Source organism: Candoia aspera, chromosome 2 (assembly GCF_035149785.1).
Source record: "Candoia aspera isolate rCanAsp1 chromosome 2, rCanAsp1.hap2, whole genome shotgun sequence".
In the NCBI taxonomy this organism is placed as follows: domain Eukaryota; kingdom Metazoa; phylum Chordata; class Lepidosauria; order Squamata; family Boidae; genus Candoia; species Candoia aspera.
In genome coordinates, this window is record NC_086154.1 from 45,379,904 (window position 1) to 45,397,310 (window position 17,407).

The window sequence follows — 17,407 nt, forward strand, 5'->3', positions numbered from 1 at the left end:
TCTCCAGCCAACATGTTGAAGTTTAAGTTGCCAAGTTTGAAGAACACTGATCTACATACCAGGCTTGATCTGCTTTGTTCCATACTTCTTATTCTGACTGATAAGCGTAATGCAGAACTAATATACTCTTTTTAATGAAGAATCAAAAAACAATTTTCTTTAAATCAAACGACACTTTCTCTTCTTTTTTCAACTTTTTCTTTTCTTTTTTTCATATCAGGACTCTTTGACATGACACATGGACATAGTATCTTCAGGGGTTAGTAGCAATCAGAAATATTCATACCTTAGGAATTAGGCTCACTTGGTTGCATCTTTGTTTTGCCAATGCCCAAGGAAGCACGTTTATCTTTCCCTGTGCAACAAGCTTGCTGCCTCTTATATATGATTGCTTAATTATGAATCCAAACTTGACTCCCACTGGTTTAATAATCTTTAAATTAAATTCAATGCGGCTGGTTTAAGATATTAAGTGTAATAAACATGATTACATTTTACCTTCAAACTTGCATTTTTGAAAGTTGGATTGGAAATATTTTACCTTATTCAGGCAGGCAAAATATTTTCCAAATATGAAGATGATGTGGAGGTAAATGTGTCAATATGAATAAAGACAAGTAGCTGAGGATTTTTCTTTTGAACCGTCTTCCCATTAGTGATTTTCTGGATGTTGTTTAGTTCATCCTTACCTTGAATGCTATATGGCTTCTTCAAAGCTGTAATGCATTAGCCCTATGCTGTTTTAATTCCCTATCTTTTCCTGCACATTTTCTAAGGCCTTTTTACCTTCAGCAACTATTTACTTGGATTCTTCTAACAATTATGTCCAATCAAGCTAATTAAAGTAGAACAGGTTGGTGGAAATTTTATTAAAGAGCCAGATTGCTTCCTGGCTCACTTGTTGGAGACAAGATAATATAACTGATTGACCCTTCCCTTATCTAAATCTTTTTCTTTCAAGATGTGATCTAACCCTTAGTCATGGCATTTAGGAATGGACTTCCAACTGGGACTAATAGACTAAAGAGATCCATACTCTGAACACATGAAGATCCCAAGCGGGTGCCTACCTCTCTGCTGCCAAAGGATAGCAGTTTCACTGGGATGGAACAGGAAAAAACAAGGGGAAGAAGTGGAGACTTCCAGTGACAGGAGAAAATCCATCAAGGGTCCACCTAGGATCAGAAAATCAGCTAAATGGAAAAACGTGGCAAGGGGTAGGTGCAGGGATTGCAGCTGGTGGAGCTGCAGAAGCCACAGAGGTGCAGGGATTCCTGCTGATGGAGGCCACAGAGATCAAGGTAGTGACCTTGGAAGCCTGGAAGATCATGGGATTTGTGAAAGCTGTGGAGGCTTGGGGTGCACCATGTAGATGCTCAAAGCAGCAGAGCTTTCACGCACACCCCAGATATTCAACCTATGGAGGTGTGGCTGGCCTGGGCTCCTGGAACATTGCTGGGTGGGGTGGAGGTCCATGGGTGCTGGCCCCATTTTTAACTTAAGGGGTGACTACTGAGGTGGGGGAAGTAAGCGGGACTGGGGTGTTTCCTTCTTTCTTTTTCTCTTCCCCCACAGGGGCTTGTTCCCACTGAGGCTGCTGAGTGCATGGTCAGGTGCAGCTAGGGGAGGCTGAGTTCCCACTGTCCAGCTCTTGGATTCTGCCCTCTGTGCCAGGCAACCAGATCCTTGGCTGCTGCTTTTGAATGCCAAGTTGCTGTGTAACAAGTCTGCTCTCATCCATTATTTTATCTTGGGGGAGGGCACTGACCTGGCATGTTTTACCGAGTCCTAGTTGGGCCCAAGGGGGGTTCCCCTCTCAGAAATATGCCCACCTGGGTTTTGGGTTTTGCAACAACCAAGACCCCAGGCAAGGTGGGGAGACATGGCTGTTGTGATCCGGGAGTTATTATAGGCTTGAAGGGACTCCGCTCCAAAGATAACCAGATGTGAGGTGCTCTGGCTGAAGTTGGGCTCAAGGGAACAGTTGGGGTTGCAGCTGGTGTACTGCCTTCCCTGTTGCTCAGAGGCTTCCCTGACTAAGCTGCTGGATTCTCTTGCTGGGTCGGCAGTGGAGTCCACAAGGCTGCTGGTTCTGTGGGATCTCAGTTTGCCACCCAGTGATGTTGAGTCTGGAGTGACTTAGGAGTTTGTGGCCTCCATGCACCTGTCCCAAGTCATTGATGGCCTGACGCATACTGGAGGTCGCAGGTTAGATTTGGTTTTTGTCTCGGGGCAGGTGAGATGTGATCTGGCAGTAGAGGACATTGCTATGGACAGATCGTTCCCTGGTTGCCTTTTGGCTCACTGGTGTCACCCCTCCCTGTAGGGAGACAGGGCCCATTTGATCAGCCCGCCCCAAATGATTGACGGACCCAATGGAGTTCCAGAGAGCTGGATTTGAAAATTTGAAATTTTGGATGATCTATGATGCTTTCAGTTACTTTTTTTTTCCAAATTAGATGTACTGTTGTTGAAAAGTAAATTTCAGAGATGTCCAGCAACTCTCTTGTATAGTTAAATTAGCAGTGCTTAGCTGACTTGACCAATCCCCATGGATGTCTGCAAAAGTTTGTTGCTTTCATCAGAATGACAAAAGCAGCATTGTACCACAAGCTCCACCCCTTTCATATATGCATGCAACATCACGATACAGTTACAAAAGATCAGGTGCTTGCACTGAAACACCATTTTTATCATTCTGTCCTGAGTCTCTGCCCCCCTGTTCCATGGACACTGCTGCTACACTGTTGCTGATCCCAAAAAAACTAAGGAGGGTCAAGCCTAGCTAGTACTTGATGGAAAACCACCAGGACATCCCAAAGCTGTAGGCAAGACTGGGAAGTAAACAAACAAACAAACCCTGGAAGAAGATAATGGCATACCACTTCCATATGGCTGCCCAGAAAATTATGTGGACATAATGAATTTAGTCACCATAAGATGAACCTAACTAAGTTTTAATGTTATCCATAAAAGCCTAATTGAAAGAGGCAATTATTACACCTTTTAGCATGTTTTACATTTCTAAGATTTTACAGTGACATGTAATCTTCCATAATTAAACAAGGTGGTTTAGAAAGCTGTGACCTTTCCAATTCACAGTCACTGGAAGAAAGTCATTGTCTGGATTCCTTGTTTTCAGTTTGAGAATCTCTTGGTAAGTCCAGTAAATAATGTTCTACTAGGAACTGTAAGTATTAGCTATTGATTCTTTTGGACTATTGTAATTTTTAGTACTATGAACTATAGAACCTTCTGTCTTGTCAGAGGGTGGTGTCCTTGCGTATGTAGTTTAGAAAGCTTTAATGAGTTCAACAACCTGGTTGATATCTGGGATAATGTGGAGAGATGATTTTACATCTGCACTGCAATCATTATGTTGGCTGCTGATGTAACTATCTTTAAAATCCAAATGGCTTCAGCCCAGGTCACTTAAGCTGTTAAGTGGTGGTGGCATAGGAATGCAGTGTAGAAATAATAATGTATGTATGTTATGCAAAACGATAATTGTGTTTCTATTTTATCTATTACCTTATTTGTTTAATTTGCAGCTGTGTGATGATTACAGCGTGATTGGTCGTTCATTATTTAAAAAAGAAACAAACATCCAAATGTTTGTGGGGTTGAAGGTCAAGCTTTCTACAGGAGAGGAAGGTGTAATAGAAGGTGGCTTTGGACAGAGTGGAAAATTTAAAGTCCGCATTCCAGGTAAGTATTTATTTTTGCCACTTATGTACATTCAGACAGCATTTTCCAAATTCCTGAGAAAGAATTTAGATTCTTATGCATGTAGGAATGTAATATAATAGATATCATCATGTGATTAACTTCAAAAGATACTTCTAGGTTGATAAGTTTATATCAGGTACTTCAGTGCTACTTACTAATGCAGTGAAAAGCAGCCTGGAGCAATTTCTCAGTAGAGTTTATTACTGGAAGAAGGTATTACTCCATTTTTGTAGTGCAGACCATGGTTTAAAGAATTCAGGACAGGTGCATCTTCAACAAACCACAATGACACCAAATTGACAACACACACTCGATGTAATTACACAAATGCCATGTTTATATACAGTAGGCAAGTAGGTAATTTGTCCCCCCTCCCCTTATGGACACCCATAAATCAGGATTAAAATACTAAAGCTAGTTCATGATAGGAGATATACTAGTGTAGCGCTTAATCTGTGGTTTATTAAGTCAGGAATATTCTGTCTTGTTTTCTATATAACCTCCCTCTTGAACTAGTTAGTGAATGACAATAACAGCACGTTGAGTGTTTTAATTACAGTTTTTTTTTTCGTTCAGTTGTGTCCGGTTCTCAGCGACTGCCTGGAGTAGTCCATGACTAGTCCATGCAGTTTTCTTGGCAAGATTTCAGAAGTTATTGTCCTAACAGTCAGGAACCACGCTGAGACAAGGAATAGGTCTCTAGTGTTTTATTACTGCTACATTAGACAGAAAATCCTAACAAACTGAAGAAGCGTGGGAAAAACCCAGACAGATAAACCCCAAAAGTTAAGGCGGGTCTGATCTGTGTCTCTTTGAATGGCTGCTTAACTCCTCAGTACTGCGTTTTCCCCCCTGGATAGGGGCCCCCTCCTGCTCACCATCAGTACTCATGACAGTTATGGTGGTGCTGAACAAATGGTAGGTATGACCAATCTTGGAAGTTCCAGCCATTGCAGCATCCCTGCGGTCATGTGATCAAAGTTTGGGTGCTTGGAAGCCTGTCTGCACTTATAACCACAGGGGCACTTCAAGTCCTCCCACCCGCCCACCTCCCACCTATCTCTGCCCTTTTGGCCACCCTGCACTCTGTTGAAAGTGCTCCTAGAGAACCACTCTGTCGTGTGAGAATCCAGCCTGCCTCTGACTCAGAAATCGAAACTCTTAGTCAGAGGAGGAAACAGAAACTTACAGGGCTTAAACCGAGAAAGCAAAACCTGCAGATGAGTCAAAGGTGCTGATTAGCCAAGACTTGGAGGAGGATTTAAATCCTCCAATCAGCATGCGCCAACAACAGACAGAAAAGCACGCGAAGGAGAAGGCAGCCTGATTGGCTGCAGAAGGGTCCAGGTGCGTGGAGGATCGGCATAAAAGGCAGACGGGCAAAGAGCAAGCTGCCGGAGACAACTGATCCTACAAGCCTGCAGCTTCCACAAAAGAGTCCTTACCAGCATCGGAGATAGTGTCTGTTACCAAAGAGGAATCAGCGCCAGCATTCTCCACGGAAGAGGACTTAAATCCTGCTCCTGCTGCTACCCAGGATCTTCTCCTCGCCAAACCCAGCAACCTCAGTCTCGCATCCAGCTTCGGATCTTTGCACTCATCTTGTGTGTGTTCTAGGCACGTTCCTCTCCCTGTTTCAAGAATTCCGCTGTTCTCAGAGTCTCCAGTCCAGCCTTGTCGGTGCAGCCTTGCAATGTTTCTAGACCGCCATTTAGTTGCCAGTCTCCCATGCAGCTTCAGTGTGCGTTCTACCTCCAGTCTCGCAGGGAATCTTTGTTTCAGTCCAGCCATGCTTTGTGTGCTCAACCTTGTTCTGGAGTTTCACACCTATCTAATTGTGAACCTGAACTGTTGCCTAGTTCAGGGCTTCCAGCCGAGTTCAGTCTTGCTCCGTGTCTTCAGCCTTGCTCCGAGTTCCTAGTCCAGAGTGTCCAGCCGAGTCCAGCCTTGTTTCAAGTTCTCAGCCTTGTTTCGAGCCTTCAGTTCTCAGTATCCAATCCAGCCCGAGTCATTGAGTCCAGTCCAGCCTGATCCTTAGATCCCAGAAGTGTCCAGTGTTCTGGTGCCAGCCTAATTCAAATGGTGTTCTAATTCAAGATCTTTCGCCTTCAGTAGTGTCTCGCGCTTCAGCTTCTCGCAGTCTTCCAGTCTCTTTGAGGGAGTCCTGCTCCACTGCACTGCTGCAGTCTCTTCCTGCAATTTTGCCGGTTTCCTTGTTGCTACCCAGTTGGGCTTAATTGAATTCAGTTCTTCTTGATTTTAAGGACTTATTTATTGTAAATAGTTATTTAATAAAGAGTATTTTTGATATTTAATCTGCCTGGCTGCCTCTAAGTCTGAACAGGACATGTGGGGCTTCAGTGAGGGGTATAGGTGACAGAACCTACCTGCAGGCCCTCTGCTTGCTCACAGGCAGGGTCTCCAGGAGCACTTCGAACATGAGCTGCAGAGCTTGCACTGTGCCTCCAGGAAGCCCTTGTCCCTCTGCCTCCTCTAGTTCTGCCACCACCCTGAACAGCGCCTCCTGCACAGCCTCTACCTTTGGCCAGGGAGCCTCCACTTCTGCCTGGCAATGGAGCAGGCCTTGCTGTCCTGTCCCGCTGCCTCCTCCCTGGCTGGGTCTGGCAAGCTCTTTTTGCCAGACAAGGCTCCGCTGCTTGCTGCACTCACTGCGCGCATTCCAGGCTGCACCCTTACCCAGCACCTGGATCCTTTGCCAGCAGCAGGAGGAAGAAGACAGCGAAGGTCATCTCAGAGCAGCAGTGGATGTGTTAATATGTTTTCTACTACAGATTAAGGTTACTATGGTAACTAATCATGAAGAGGTTGAATTTAATTGTCCTCTTTTCAGATGTTAATTTTTGCACCTGGGGAGAAGAACTTGCCTGGACTTGTTTTAGTTTCAGTTTCCCTTCTGTATAGGCATGTAGAGAGTTAAGCAGCTCTCACTGAGAGCCTGTAAATATGTTTGCTTTCTGTAAATAAAATTATTTTTATAGAAATGTCTGGTGTGTGACTTTTCTGATCTCTCCTGGGCCAAAGGCTTTCCTAGCAATCTGCTAACAGGGTGGCAGGGGTAAGTGGCAGAGTGCAGAATAGCCAAAAGGACAGAGATTGGGAGTGGGGTGGGGAGATAAGTGGGTGGGGGGAATTGAAGCAGAGGTGAGCTCGGCAGGGCAGAAGAAACATGAGGTCCTGGCGTAACAACCACAACTGGGACTACTGGAACTGCTGTCACTAAGTGGTGCAGTCATGCAATGTTTTACCTAATGATCTCTTCACTTAGCAATGGAAATTCCGGTCCCAATTCCGGTTGTTAAGCTAGGACTACCTGTACTTTATACACTACTATAATCTCTTTTTCTCCTGTAACATCTTAAAAGTATCTGTATGGGGTTTGTTCAAATCAAAGTGCAACATTCTGGAACATTAACATATGGGTTTGATTTTCTTCGAATCAACTGGAAAACAAAAAGTGAAATCTCTTATGAAAATATAAAATCATGTCAAGATTACTTAATAAATATAATACCATTAGTTCAAGAAATACTAAAGTAAAATTGAGAACATAGGAAAAATTTGCAACAAGAATCAGTGATGTCATTTTGCCAAGCACATTCAAGTATAAGAATTAGATGCTGATTACAGCAATGACAATAAATGTACATTGCTAAGGTATTTTTTGGTTTTTTTTTTCATACAATATAAGAGATTTGATAAATTTGGTTTATAATTTCTTTCTACATGTCAAACACAAAAGTAGATAAACTCTCTTTTTGAGGATCTCAATGCTTTTCAGACATGATATTCTCAGTCTTCTTTTTCCTCTTGACTTATTCACTCTTTCTTCATATATTTGGCAATTTAAGAACATACTGTAAGTACATGATAGTATCCTGCTGGATTGGACCCCTGGCCAATCCTCTTTCATTCTCCACATTACCAAAATCACCTCAATATACTTCTTTTGTATTGGTCACTCACTTTTGTGTTCAGTCCACATTTATTTTTGATCTCATTTTTTCTTGTTTTACCAAATAAACTTGTTAAATAATCCACCCTCTTTGCATTCAACTTCCTTGAACCGTCCACTATCTTTCTACTAGTATTTGCATGTCTTCTCCATTCATTTCCCCATCTTTAGTAAACATTCTACCAAGATATATAAATTCATCTACTTGCTCTAGTTTTGGGCCGTTTATGCATAAATGTACAATAGTGCACTACATTTTCCACATCACAATAATTAGTCTTTAATACTTTACTCTTCAGATGCATACTTCTTGTTCTGTTTTACAATCTAACATATTTGCAAATTTGTTGGATTCTCTGCCAGCAAAATGGTGACATCTGCATATAAATGGACATGCCTATTTATGTCCTGACTAATGCACCACAAACCTTTGGAAAAATTAGCTTGAATTTTGTACTCTTTTAAATTAGTAGCAGATTGTTTTAACACTGAAACTTCTTTTGACTTTAAGATGCAGTTAATATAGTAACAGAAAATAATTTATTGGACTTCTTAGATAATATTTGGTAATAAATGCTTACAGTCTCCTTGATGATGGAAATTTATTTTAGTAATTGGTACATTAATTCTCAGGCCTTGGGGTTTTCATACTATTGCAACATTTTAGTCTGAAATTCATAGAATGTAAATATTGTTTTCACAAAAAATGCAAAATAAGTCTATTATATAGAAAATATTAATGTACCACATACTGTGGATACTTAGCACATGGGAGATAATTATTATACAGCATTGTAATGACAAATCTATCAGATTTTAACAGTTGTTGATATATGTTTTTGTTGACATTTGGATTGATTTTCTTTTAATAGGGGCAGCAAGAAAGAGGATGGTTTATTTCATGTGGGAGATACCTTTAGGAATTCCAATTAATAAGGAGATTTAACATTCCAGTCAGTGAGCTGTGCAGTTTTATGTAGATTATGGGAATTAACATCTAAACGTAGTCTGGTTTTAATAAAGTGATTTTATATTGGCAGCTAATGTCTTGTTCAGTAGAACCTTAGCCAAAACAAATATTTTCCAAATAACAGAAACAATAATGTTGTATTTGGACTTTATTATATTGGAGGTGGCACGTTCTCATACCAAATGATCCTTGACACCATCTGGTAACATATTATGATTATGTCTTCCACTTGGACTGACTGACTTTCTTTCTTTCTTTCTTTCTTTCTTTCTTTCTTTCTTTCTTTCTTTCTTTCTTTCTTTCTTTCTTTCTTTCTTTCTTTCTTTCCTGTTAGCTCTAAGCAAATTAACAATTTCTTCTCTCCAATGCTTACCCCTCATTTTGGTAGGATTGTTCAATATTGCACAACAGGTTAAATAGTAAAATATAAATTTGCCTGTTCTCCTTTCATTAAATGGCTTGTGGAATGAATGATAATTTTGTACAAGAAATTTCTTCCCCACCAATTTTCTTGCTTAAAACAAGCTCCAGCTTTTTCTCCCCATTATGTAGCAATGGCAACCTAAATAAGACAGTTTTGTAGAATCAAAACATTATGCTCTGTGGAAAATAAAAAGCAGGTTAAGAAGATTGCTAAATGTCTCTGTTTCTTTAAGAGCGACCAACATTTCATATGGAGAATAGTAATGAATTTGACGTTGTTTAAGTCAAATATAGTTCACATTCCATTGTTAGCTCAGTGTTGCTTTTTTATATGTTTGTATCCTGTTTGTGGTTTTTTAAAAAGTTCTTTAATTAAGTTTAGCTAGTCTTATTTCCCTTTTCTGTTCCTCTCTCTGTATCTCTTGTGTTTTTTCTCATAAAAGTTAAGTGTCATAAAAACTTACTCATGTAGCCATTAAAAACTAGTTTAATCAACCACCTCTTGAAGATGCCTTAAGGATGCCTATGTAAAACACCTATTTCTGAGACAACTGGAAAGTTTAATTTGTTGAAAGTGACCTAAACAGTAAGAGATTCAAAAACAAAAACCACATGGACATATATGTATGTGTTCTTGAGGTCTTAGAGGCAGTTGCAAAAAATAAGAAAGAAATTGGTGCAATATGAATAATTTACATGCTGTATATGAAAAAGGAAACAAAAAATCAGGAGGAATTGGATAGCACCTTTACCAACTAACAGATTTATTAAAAGGCATATGCTCATGCCTAGCTTTTTAATAAAATTTGTTACTTGAAAAAGGTGTTACTGAACTCCTGATTTTTTGCCACAATGGACTAACGCAGCTCTCCTCCTCCAATGTCTATAAAGAGGAAACATGTATATGTAACTGGTTATGAAATTGTTTTGGATAATTATTCATAATAATAATATTAGGACTGTATTTGCATCCAGATAGCCTATTCACATACTCAGGTTGTAATCCTAAATATGCTTTCCTGGATGAGTCCTATTTTACTTTACAGAGTTTATTTCTGAGTGGACATACAGTATATACAATTTTTCGATAACTTGCATTTGCAAAATAGAAAACATTGGAATCTTAATGTTGGAAAGAGAAATGTTGTACTTTGTGGGCAATGTCTGGCAGGTTTAAAATTTGTAGAGAACTGAACAGGGGCTTTAGCTGTCAAAGAGTGTCTGTAGCATCCTGCTTTTTCTTTATGGTATTTCCTGTTTCTTCTGTTTTCCTCTTAACATGTAACATCCGTGTAATTCCGCCTAAGAAGATGAAGAGAGGACTAGAAAGAAATTGAAAGGACTAAAATTGTTTTGTTTTGGAAAGATAAAAATAGGTATAGTCAAACTGAATGGTGAACAAGTCTGAATTTTCAAATTAGGCATTATTATGCATACACAAATGCAGTCATCCAAAAAAGTATGACAAAATTCACTCTGATGCACAAGTAAGCTTGTGGAGCGTTGTAGCTTATGAAAAGCAGCAGTTTTTCATAGAAGGTGTATATAATATCAAGAATTTGACATAAGGATTGTATTCATTTATACTTGTCAGTAGCTTCTTCCCTTTCAGTTTTGCAGTAGTAATGAGCATGCCTATCAGAGACAAATTCCCTTCTGTGCCAATATCCATCCAACCAGGAGGAAGATAAATGTTTGGATGGGAATGAATCCCATTATTTGCGCTTCTCTTATGGAGCAGTTGGGAAACAGGTCCCACCCTTTTGTAGTTAAGAAATTAATGATCAGGTTCATTTTCACTTCATTTTTCTTAAAAGGTAAAGGTAAAGGTTTCCCTTGACATTAAGTCCAGTTGTGTCCAACTCTAGGGGGTGGTACTCATCTCCGTATATCAATTATTGCTACTATCTGCCACAGAATGAGGGCATATTGTTTTACCTGAATTCATATTTTAGATTGTCTTGTATTTATTTAATATTTTCCCCTAGCTTTGTTTCCTTTCCTTTCCTTTCCTTTCCTTTCCTTTCCTTTCCTTTCCTTTCCTTTCCTTTCCTTTCCTTTCCTTTCCTTTCCTTTCCTTTCCTTTCCCATATCTTTTCTATATCTTTTGATTTTGGTTATACTAGATAATTCCCAGGTTTCAGGCTGGTTTTCATTGTCCTGACGTGGACTAATCAGGTAGCTGTTAGGAAAAAATTTGTTCTTCCTGCTGCTCTGTGGCACTTTTGCCTGCAGGGTTTTTCTCTACTCTTTCTGAGCTGAATAATGAGATATTGCTGTATGTATGTGTTGTTTAAAGCCAGCAGTGTTTTTCATTCAGAAGAAACCATGCATATCCAACATATTCTTAACTATTCCGTGAATGCTTCTGAGTTAGTTTGACTTTAAACATAAAACATCTTTCTTTCACTATGAAGGAACAAATGAGCCACCCTGAATATCAGCTATGGTGGTATGTGTGTGTGGGGGTGGGGGTGGTATTAATTTCAGTAGTCTAGGGCATTTTCTTGGGGGAGGTAGACAAACCAAAAATACGGTTATTTTTCATGGTGTATTATCTTTGATTTTCCAATGCTATATTTTATTTGCATGTTTACTTTCCCTCAATAGGGTACTATTGTTGTTGGTTTACTCAGTCTTTAAAAAATTAAAGCACCCTCTTCTTTTTAATCAAAAAGAAAATGTTGCCATTACTCTCAGCAAGAATAAAATATATTTTTTAATTTATAAAATTACTGACATAAATTAAATATTTCATTTCTACACTGATGATAGAGGTATGACTTTGTAAAATAAATTTAAGGTGGTAAAGAAACATAGTTTGTTCAGCCCTGATTTCTGAAATAAGGTATCTTACAAACTGATCAGGAAAAATGTGTATCTGAGGATTTCTCTTCTGATGGGGAACACCTTTGAATGTCTTTTGTCACTGGGCATCTTGGTCTTTGGATTTCATTTGCATAGTCTCAACTGAAATTTTCTGCAAAGAAAAGCCTACCTGTCTTGGTTAAATGAGTGCTATATTGTCCTTCTTCTCCAGGATAAAGGTTTTTTCACCCCCACTTAGGAGAGAGGAAAAAGATGGTAGGTAGCAGAGGTTTGCTGACTCCTTGGCCCTTCAGATGTTGTTTCTGAATGCTTCACCATCATCCCATGTTCAGTATGTTCAACAAAAACTTGGGCCTTAGATGGCTTAATTGAGCTCAGACTCTTGCCCATCTCTAAAATTCAGCATCACAGCTCTTACGATTTTTTTTAAAAGAATACTTAATACATGGTATAATCTCAGGATGGATCTAGTTATAGAAACTTCAAACATTTCCAGCAACACTTGCTATCTGGAAGGGCAATTGTGGGGGAAAATGGAAGCAGAGCACTGACATTTTGAGCCCATGTGTATTTACATGCATGGGAACTAGAAATGCAGAAGAAGTTGCTTGAAACATCAAGGATTTAAATGCACATGTGTGTTTTCTGCTGCTTTTTTTAAGCATTCTAATTGCTCCCCAAAAAAGCAAAGTAAGGACAGCGTAATAGATGACTCTTTGATTGTATGTAATATTGCCTTCCTGGGTTTTTGTACATGCACACTCTTTATTTGTGTGCAATTTTACCTTGTACCTTGGTTTCCTTTGGCATCCTGTTGAGGAAAAAAACCTGCAAAGCTGATTAGATGACTGTTAAGAATAAGAAAAATGCCACAAAGAAATGCACAGGCATAAGAGGTTACTTGTTTGTGTATTTCTAGTATTGATTAGATTAAAGGGAGTAGAAGATGCAGGACATGCTTGCCTGGCTGATTACCAGCTACTGCCATGTTTCTACTCATCTACTAAGCTAAGAGGATATGTGTAAGCTGGCAATTTAAAGACTTGGGGTGAAAATGGCCTCAATCTGAATGATTTCCATGTCCAAGACAATTCAGTTGGTCAGAGTACCACCTGCTATTTCTTTTGGTTTTGAACAAAGATACAGGATTGTTCCTTATAAGCCTCATCTGTCAGTCAATAAATAGGAAGAAAACATTTAGAATGGAGATGTCGAGGTCCATGGCAGACGCTGTTCAGCCCAGAAATAAGTCTTACATCCATTTGGGCATCTAACAGACACTTCCAGCAATTCTCTTACAGTCTGTCACAGTACGATTTGAAATTTGTGCCCTTCTTCCTATCCCTATCTCCCTGAGTTTTCATCAAGTTAATGATTGCTGTGGGAGGCATGGATGATATTCTAGTTTAGAATACTTACTGGGTACAGTAAAAAGAGAAATTACTTATTATATACCACCAGCTTCAGTGTTGACAGAAGCAAATGCTTTCTAACCCCATTTTCAATCTTTCTGGTTGTCCTAGGGAACTAATTTTGAAAATTGTTTTCTGGATTATGATTATCTTAGTCAGGAAGATTATGATTAGCTTAGTTGGAAAGTTGTTTTCTGGGTTATGATTAGCTTAGTTGGGAAGATTAAACTTGATTGTTTTCACCAGTTTGCTCTTTCCGTCTGAATAAGGGAGTTTTTGTCCAGACCCAGCTTCATCCAAAGGTGAATTATTTTATTTATTTATTTATTTATTTATTAAATTTCTCTGCCACCCATCTTGTGCACAACTCTGGGCAGCTTACAAATAATAAAAATGGTAGCAATTTAATATAAATACATAAAATTACAAATACAAGTACAAAATATACAATATAAAATTCAAGATGGGAAAATCTTAACCTTGGCACCCTCACAGGGCCAACCACCCCATGATAGCTGTCCCCTCTCCCATCCCAGGCCAGATGGCATAGCCATGTTTTTACTTCCTTCTGAACTGCTGGGAGAGTGGGGGCCTCTCTTACCCCCGGGGGTAGCTTGTTCCAAAGGGCGGGTGCTATGGCAGAGAAGGCCCTCTTCCTGGACCCTGCCAATTGGCAATCCCTCATGGACAGGGTCTGTAACATGCCCTAAATGTCATATTTCATGGGCCCAGGTTATCTTCCTAATTTTTATACTAATCCTTCTGTTCCTAGTGAGCTCAGTATTCATTTGGCTCTTAGGATCAATGTTCATGAAGTCTTTGAAAATCAACCGGTCTAATAATTTCTTTGAATCCTATATTGTGGGACACAGGAAAGAGACATGTGGCATAAGCAGATGAGTCAGGGAGTCCATAGTTCTAGGTAACCATTTCAAAAGTCATGTGGTTACACTGGGTATTATGATACATTCAGGTTTTTGCAGCTTTTGCAGTTTTAGACAGTAATGCTCCTCTCAAGGATTCAGGTAAAGGAGTCAACTGGACCAGTAATTGCACATCCATTCATAATTTCCCCCCTGTTATTTTCCCGTTTTCTATGTATATTGTGGGGATTTAGTAAAATTCTTTGATGCTGTTATAATGAACTTTCCCAGCTGAAGTCATATTCTGTGAATGAAATGTGGAAATTTATTTTGGACTGCTTTCTCAAAGAAGACAAGAAAGCCTTTTCCCTGTGCGTTTACTCTGTTGAGCAGAGATCTTAGCAAGTGTAATTTTCTGTTTTATTACTGCCCAATCTATCCATACAATTTGGTTTTTTAATAAAATTTGATATAGAAACAATGGGTTTGAAGACAAGTACATAATAATGTGGGTGAAGAAGCATGTTATAATTAGAGAGGTCTATAGGAAATTTTACTGAGATTTTTGATCAATTGTTGATCTGCTGCCAAATCAGTAGTAACAAGTAAGTTGTTTTTTATATTCACAATTAATAACATATGGGGGTTTCAGAGGTCAGTGAGACAGTGCAATTTCAGTCAATGTAAGTAGAATTAGATTGGTTTGATTCTCCAGAGATGGGTTGATATGTTCAAAGAATCCAACAGAGAATGGTTTATCACTTAAATTTTATGAGGCTTCCTGCTGTTTGCAATTCTTTGCTTGTGTGTTGCATTACAACAGGATAATCTTAGTCTTTAGGGCAAGTGGAATTTAATGGGTTTCTTTGCATCTTGCCTTCCATTTATTTGAAGGAAAATCAAAGCCAGTGGCCAATACAGGTTTGCTGTGTTGATCTGAAGCTGAAACTGAGCTGGAATTCAGCTGGAAAGTGAACGCAAAATTCCAAGGGCAAATTGCAGCAACTGTAAGTCAGTAACAGCCCAGAGTCCCCCACTGGGGGAGAGGAGCAGTAATATAAATCTAATAAATAAATAAATTGCATTTTATTTAAAAAGGTGGAGATAAATTCTGCTTGTTCTTTTATAATTCCCACTCCCTTTATTTTCTGAAATAAACAAAAAATGAAAATCCTTAGGAGTATATTTGAAGCATAAATCTTCCCATTTGCCTTGTTATAGACAAAAGACATCAGAGGCTGATGGCTAGGGATGCACCACTTTCCTTTTATGATTCTTGTTTGAATAGATTAAACTATGGAAGGATAAAATGAGGAAGTGTGGATTATATTGATTATGATAGCACTGCCCCAAAGGAAAAAATATCTGTCTTCTAAGTATATGGTGAATTGGCTTTCTAACACCTTAAGGTGATCAGCTGACTTGATTTCTGGATCAAGTCTGACATTTATTTTGTGTGCTCTTCAAAAACAGGTGTATGTATGTGCATTTCCATTCTGGTACAACCAAGCTGCTCTGCTGTTTTAGGAAACCCCAGAAAATACAATACAATAGGAAGTTTATATGAAATAAATATATCCTTGACACAGACATGCCATTCTGCACTTACTTTTCTCAGCTGCATTTGGATCTTAGTTACAGGATGTGTATAATCTGAGTCTCCTTCTATGCTGACATCTCTGTGTTCCTCCTCTGTGTTACTTCTTCATAGCCAGGAGGACAAATTCAGAAATATTTTCTGCCTCTTTTATTTAATCCCAGCTTGCTCAGAGATAACTATTGTATTGTCCATTTTGAGAACTGTAATATAACTATGATTAGTTTAAACTAGCTTTCTGTAGAAAACATGGCTTCAATCTGGCTTGCTTTAAGACTTCCGGTTGAGCGCTATGGTGAGCTAACCTTCCCTTTTTGTAGGGGGACAGTGTTACAATGGAGATCAGTGCAGTATGCAGGATCCTGGTAGCTGAAATGCGCTCCAGATTGTTAAAATAACCCACATGACTCTGCACAGCTGTTCCTTGTGAGTAGACCACAGGAACTGTTGTTTTGCAGTTTGCCTATGGGATGAGTGGCTGGAAATCAAGGGAGGAACCATCTTTGTTCACAGTCGTTAACGCAGCCTTTTAAAGAACAATAAGCTTGACCAAGCCTCACTTTTTAATCACTTTGGATTTGTTTTTTTTCCTGCTGCCTTAAAAGGATTAAGACCCTTTGGAATAGCAAGTTATACTATATTAGCTAGGTTAGTCACCTTCTCCTTAGAGAAAGAACTTTTAAATGTGATTTGTAAAAGCTTGTGAAAAATACGACTTTTTGGATTAAACAGCAAAAGGGTGCTTAGAATATGGACTTTAGAAAGCTTAACAGATTAAGGGCTCAGATGGACTTGAAATTATAATTTTAAATGCCCACAAAGAGTTTTGAATTAGTTAGAAGGAATTTTCTCAAGGGATTATTATGAGTTTCTTCATGATAAGGGGACCTTGAAGGTTGGACATTAGAGGGAGCTAGAAGATAAAGAAAATGGAGCAGAAATCTATGATACAAATTTGGGAATATTTGTCAAGCTTTTTGACAAATTATATTAATTTCTTGACAAGATTGACAGAGCATGTTGTAATGAAGTTACAGAACAAGAACAAGTTGCAACGAACGATTCTGAAATTACTTTGAAGGGGGACTCAAATGTAACAAGTAATGAGAAAGATATGGAGAAAGATACAGGCACACAAATGGAACCAGTGGATGACTTGTTCCCTAAGGGAGATCTACAAATATTGAACCAGGAAACTGACTTGGATAATTTTTTTTACTGAATAATACAAAAGAACTCTGTTAAGGTTTTAAAGGACTTTATTAGAAGTGACAAACAAAAGGACCAACTTTACTTATTAGATACACAAAAGAAATATGCTAAAATCCTGAAAGATTTTTGTCTTGAAACACAGATGAACAGAAGACTAGCTCTGGGACTCTTTTTGAAGGGCTTAAAAGATATTTTTAAAAACTCAGGGAAGGAATACAATGTTGGTTTATTTGACCAGGGCTAAAGGAGAAAAATAGTTACAGCTGGTTACCCTTACTGGAAATTTGCTGACAAAGAACGAAGCATTTGGATTTTGTGTTTTTTAAAAATTAAATAGATGAGATATGGGGTAAAGAGAGATTATGTTGTATTTAGAGATAATGGTAAACTATTAAGACT

The 17,407-nt window shown here is 38.8% G+C and overlaps 1 protein-coding gene across 2 annotated transcripts in view; it reads left to right on the top strand.

Moving 5' to 3' along the window:
• Positions 1-17,407, top strand: part of EEFSEC (eukaryotic elongation factor, selenocysteine-tRNA specific) — a 191,080-nt gene that overhangs the window by 114,518 nt on the left and 59,155 nt on the right. Inside the window, exon 6 of one of the 2 annotated variants that reach the window (XM_063291705.1) lies at positions 3,552-3,708. The exons of the other annotated variant lie outside the window; for it this stretch is intronic. Within the exon in view, the coding sequence (XP_063147775.1) occupies positions 3,552-3,708 (157 nt within the window). The remainder of the gene's footprint in view (positions 1-3,551; positions 3,709-17,407) is intronic. 2 annotated transcript variants of the gene reach the window in all.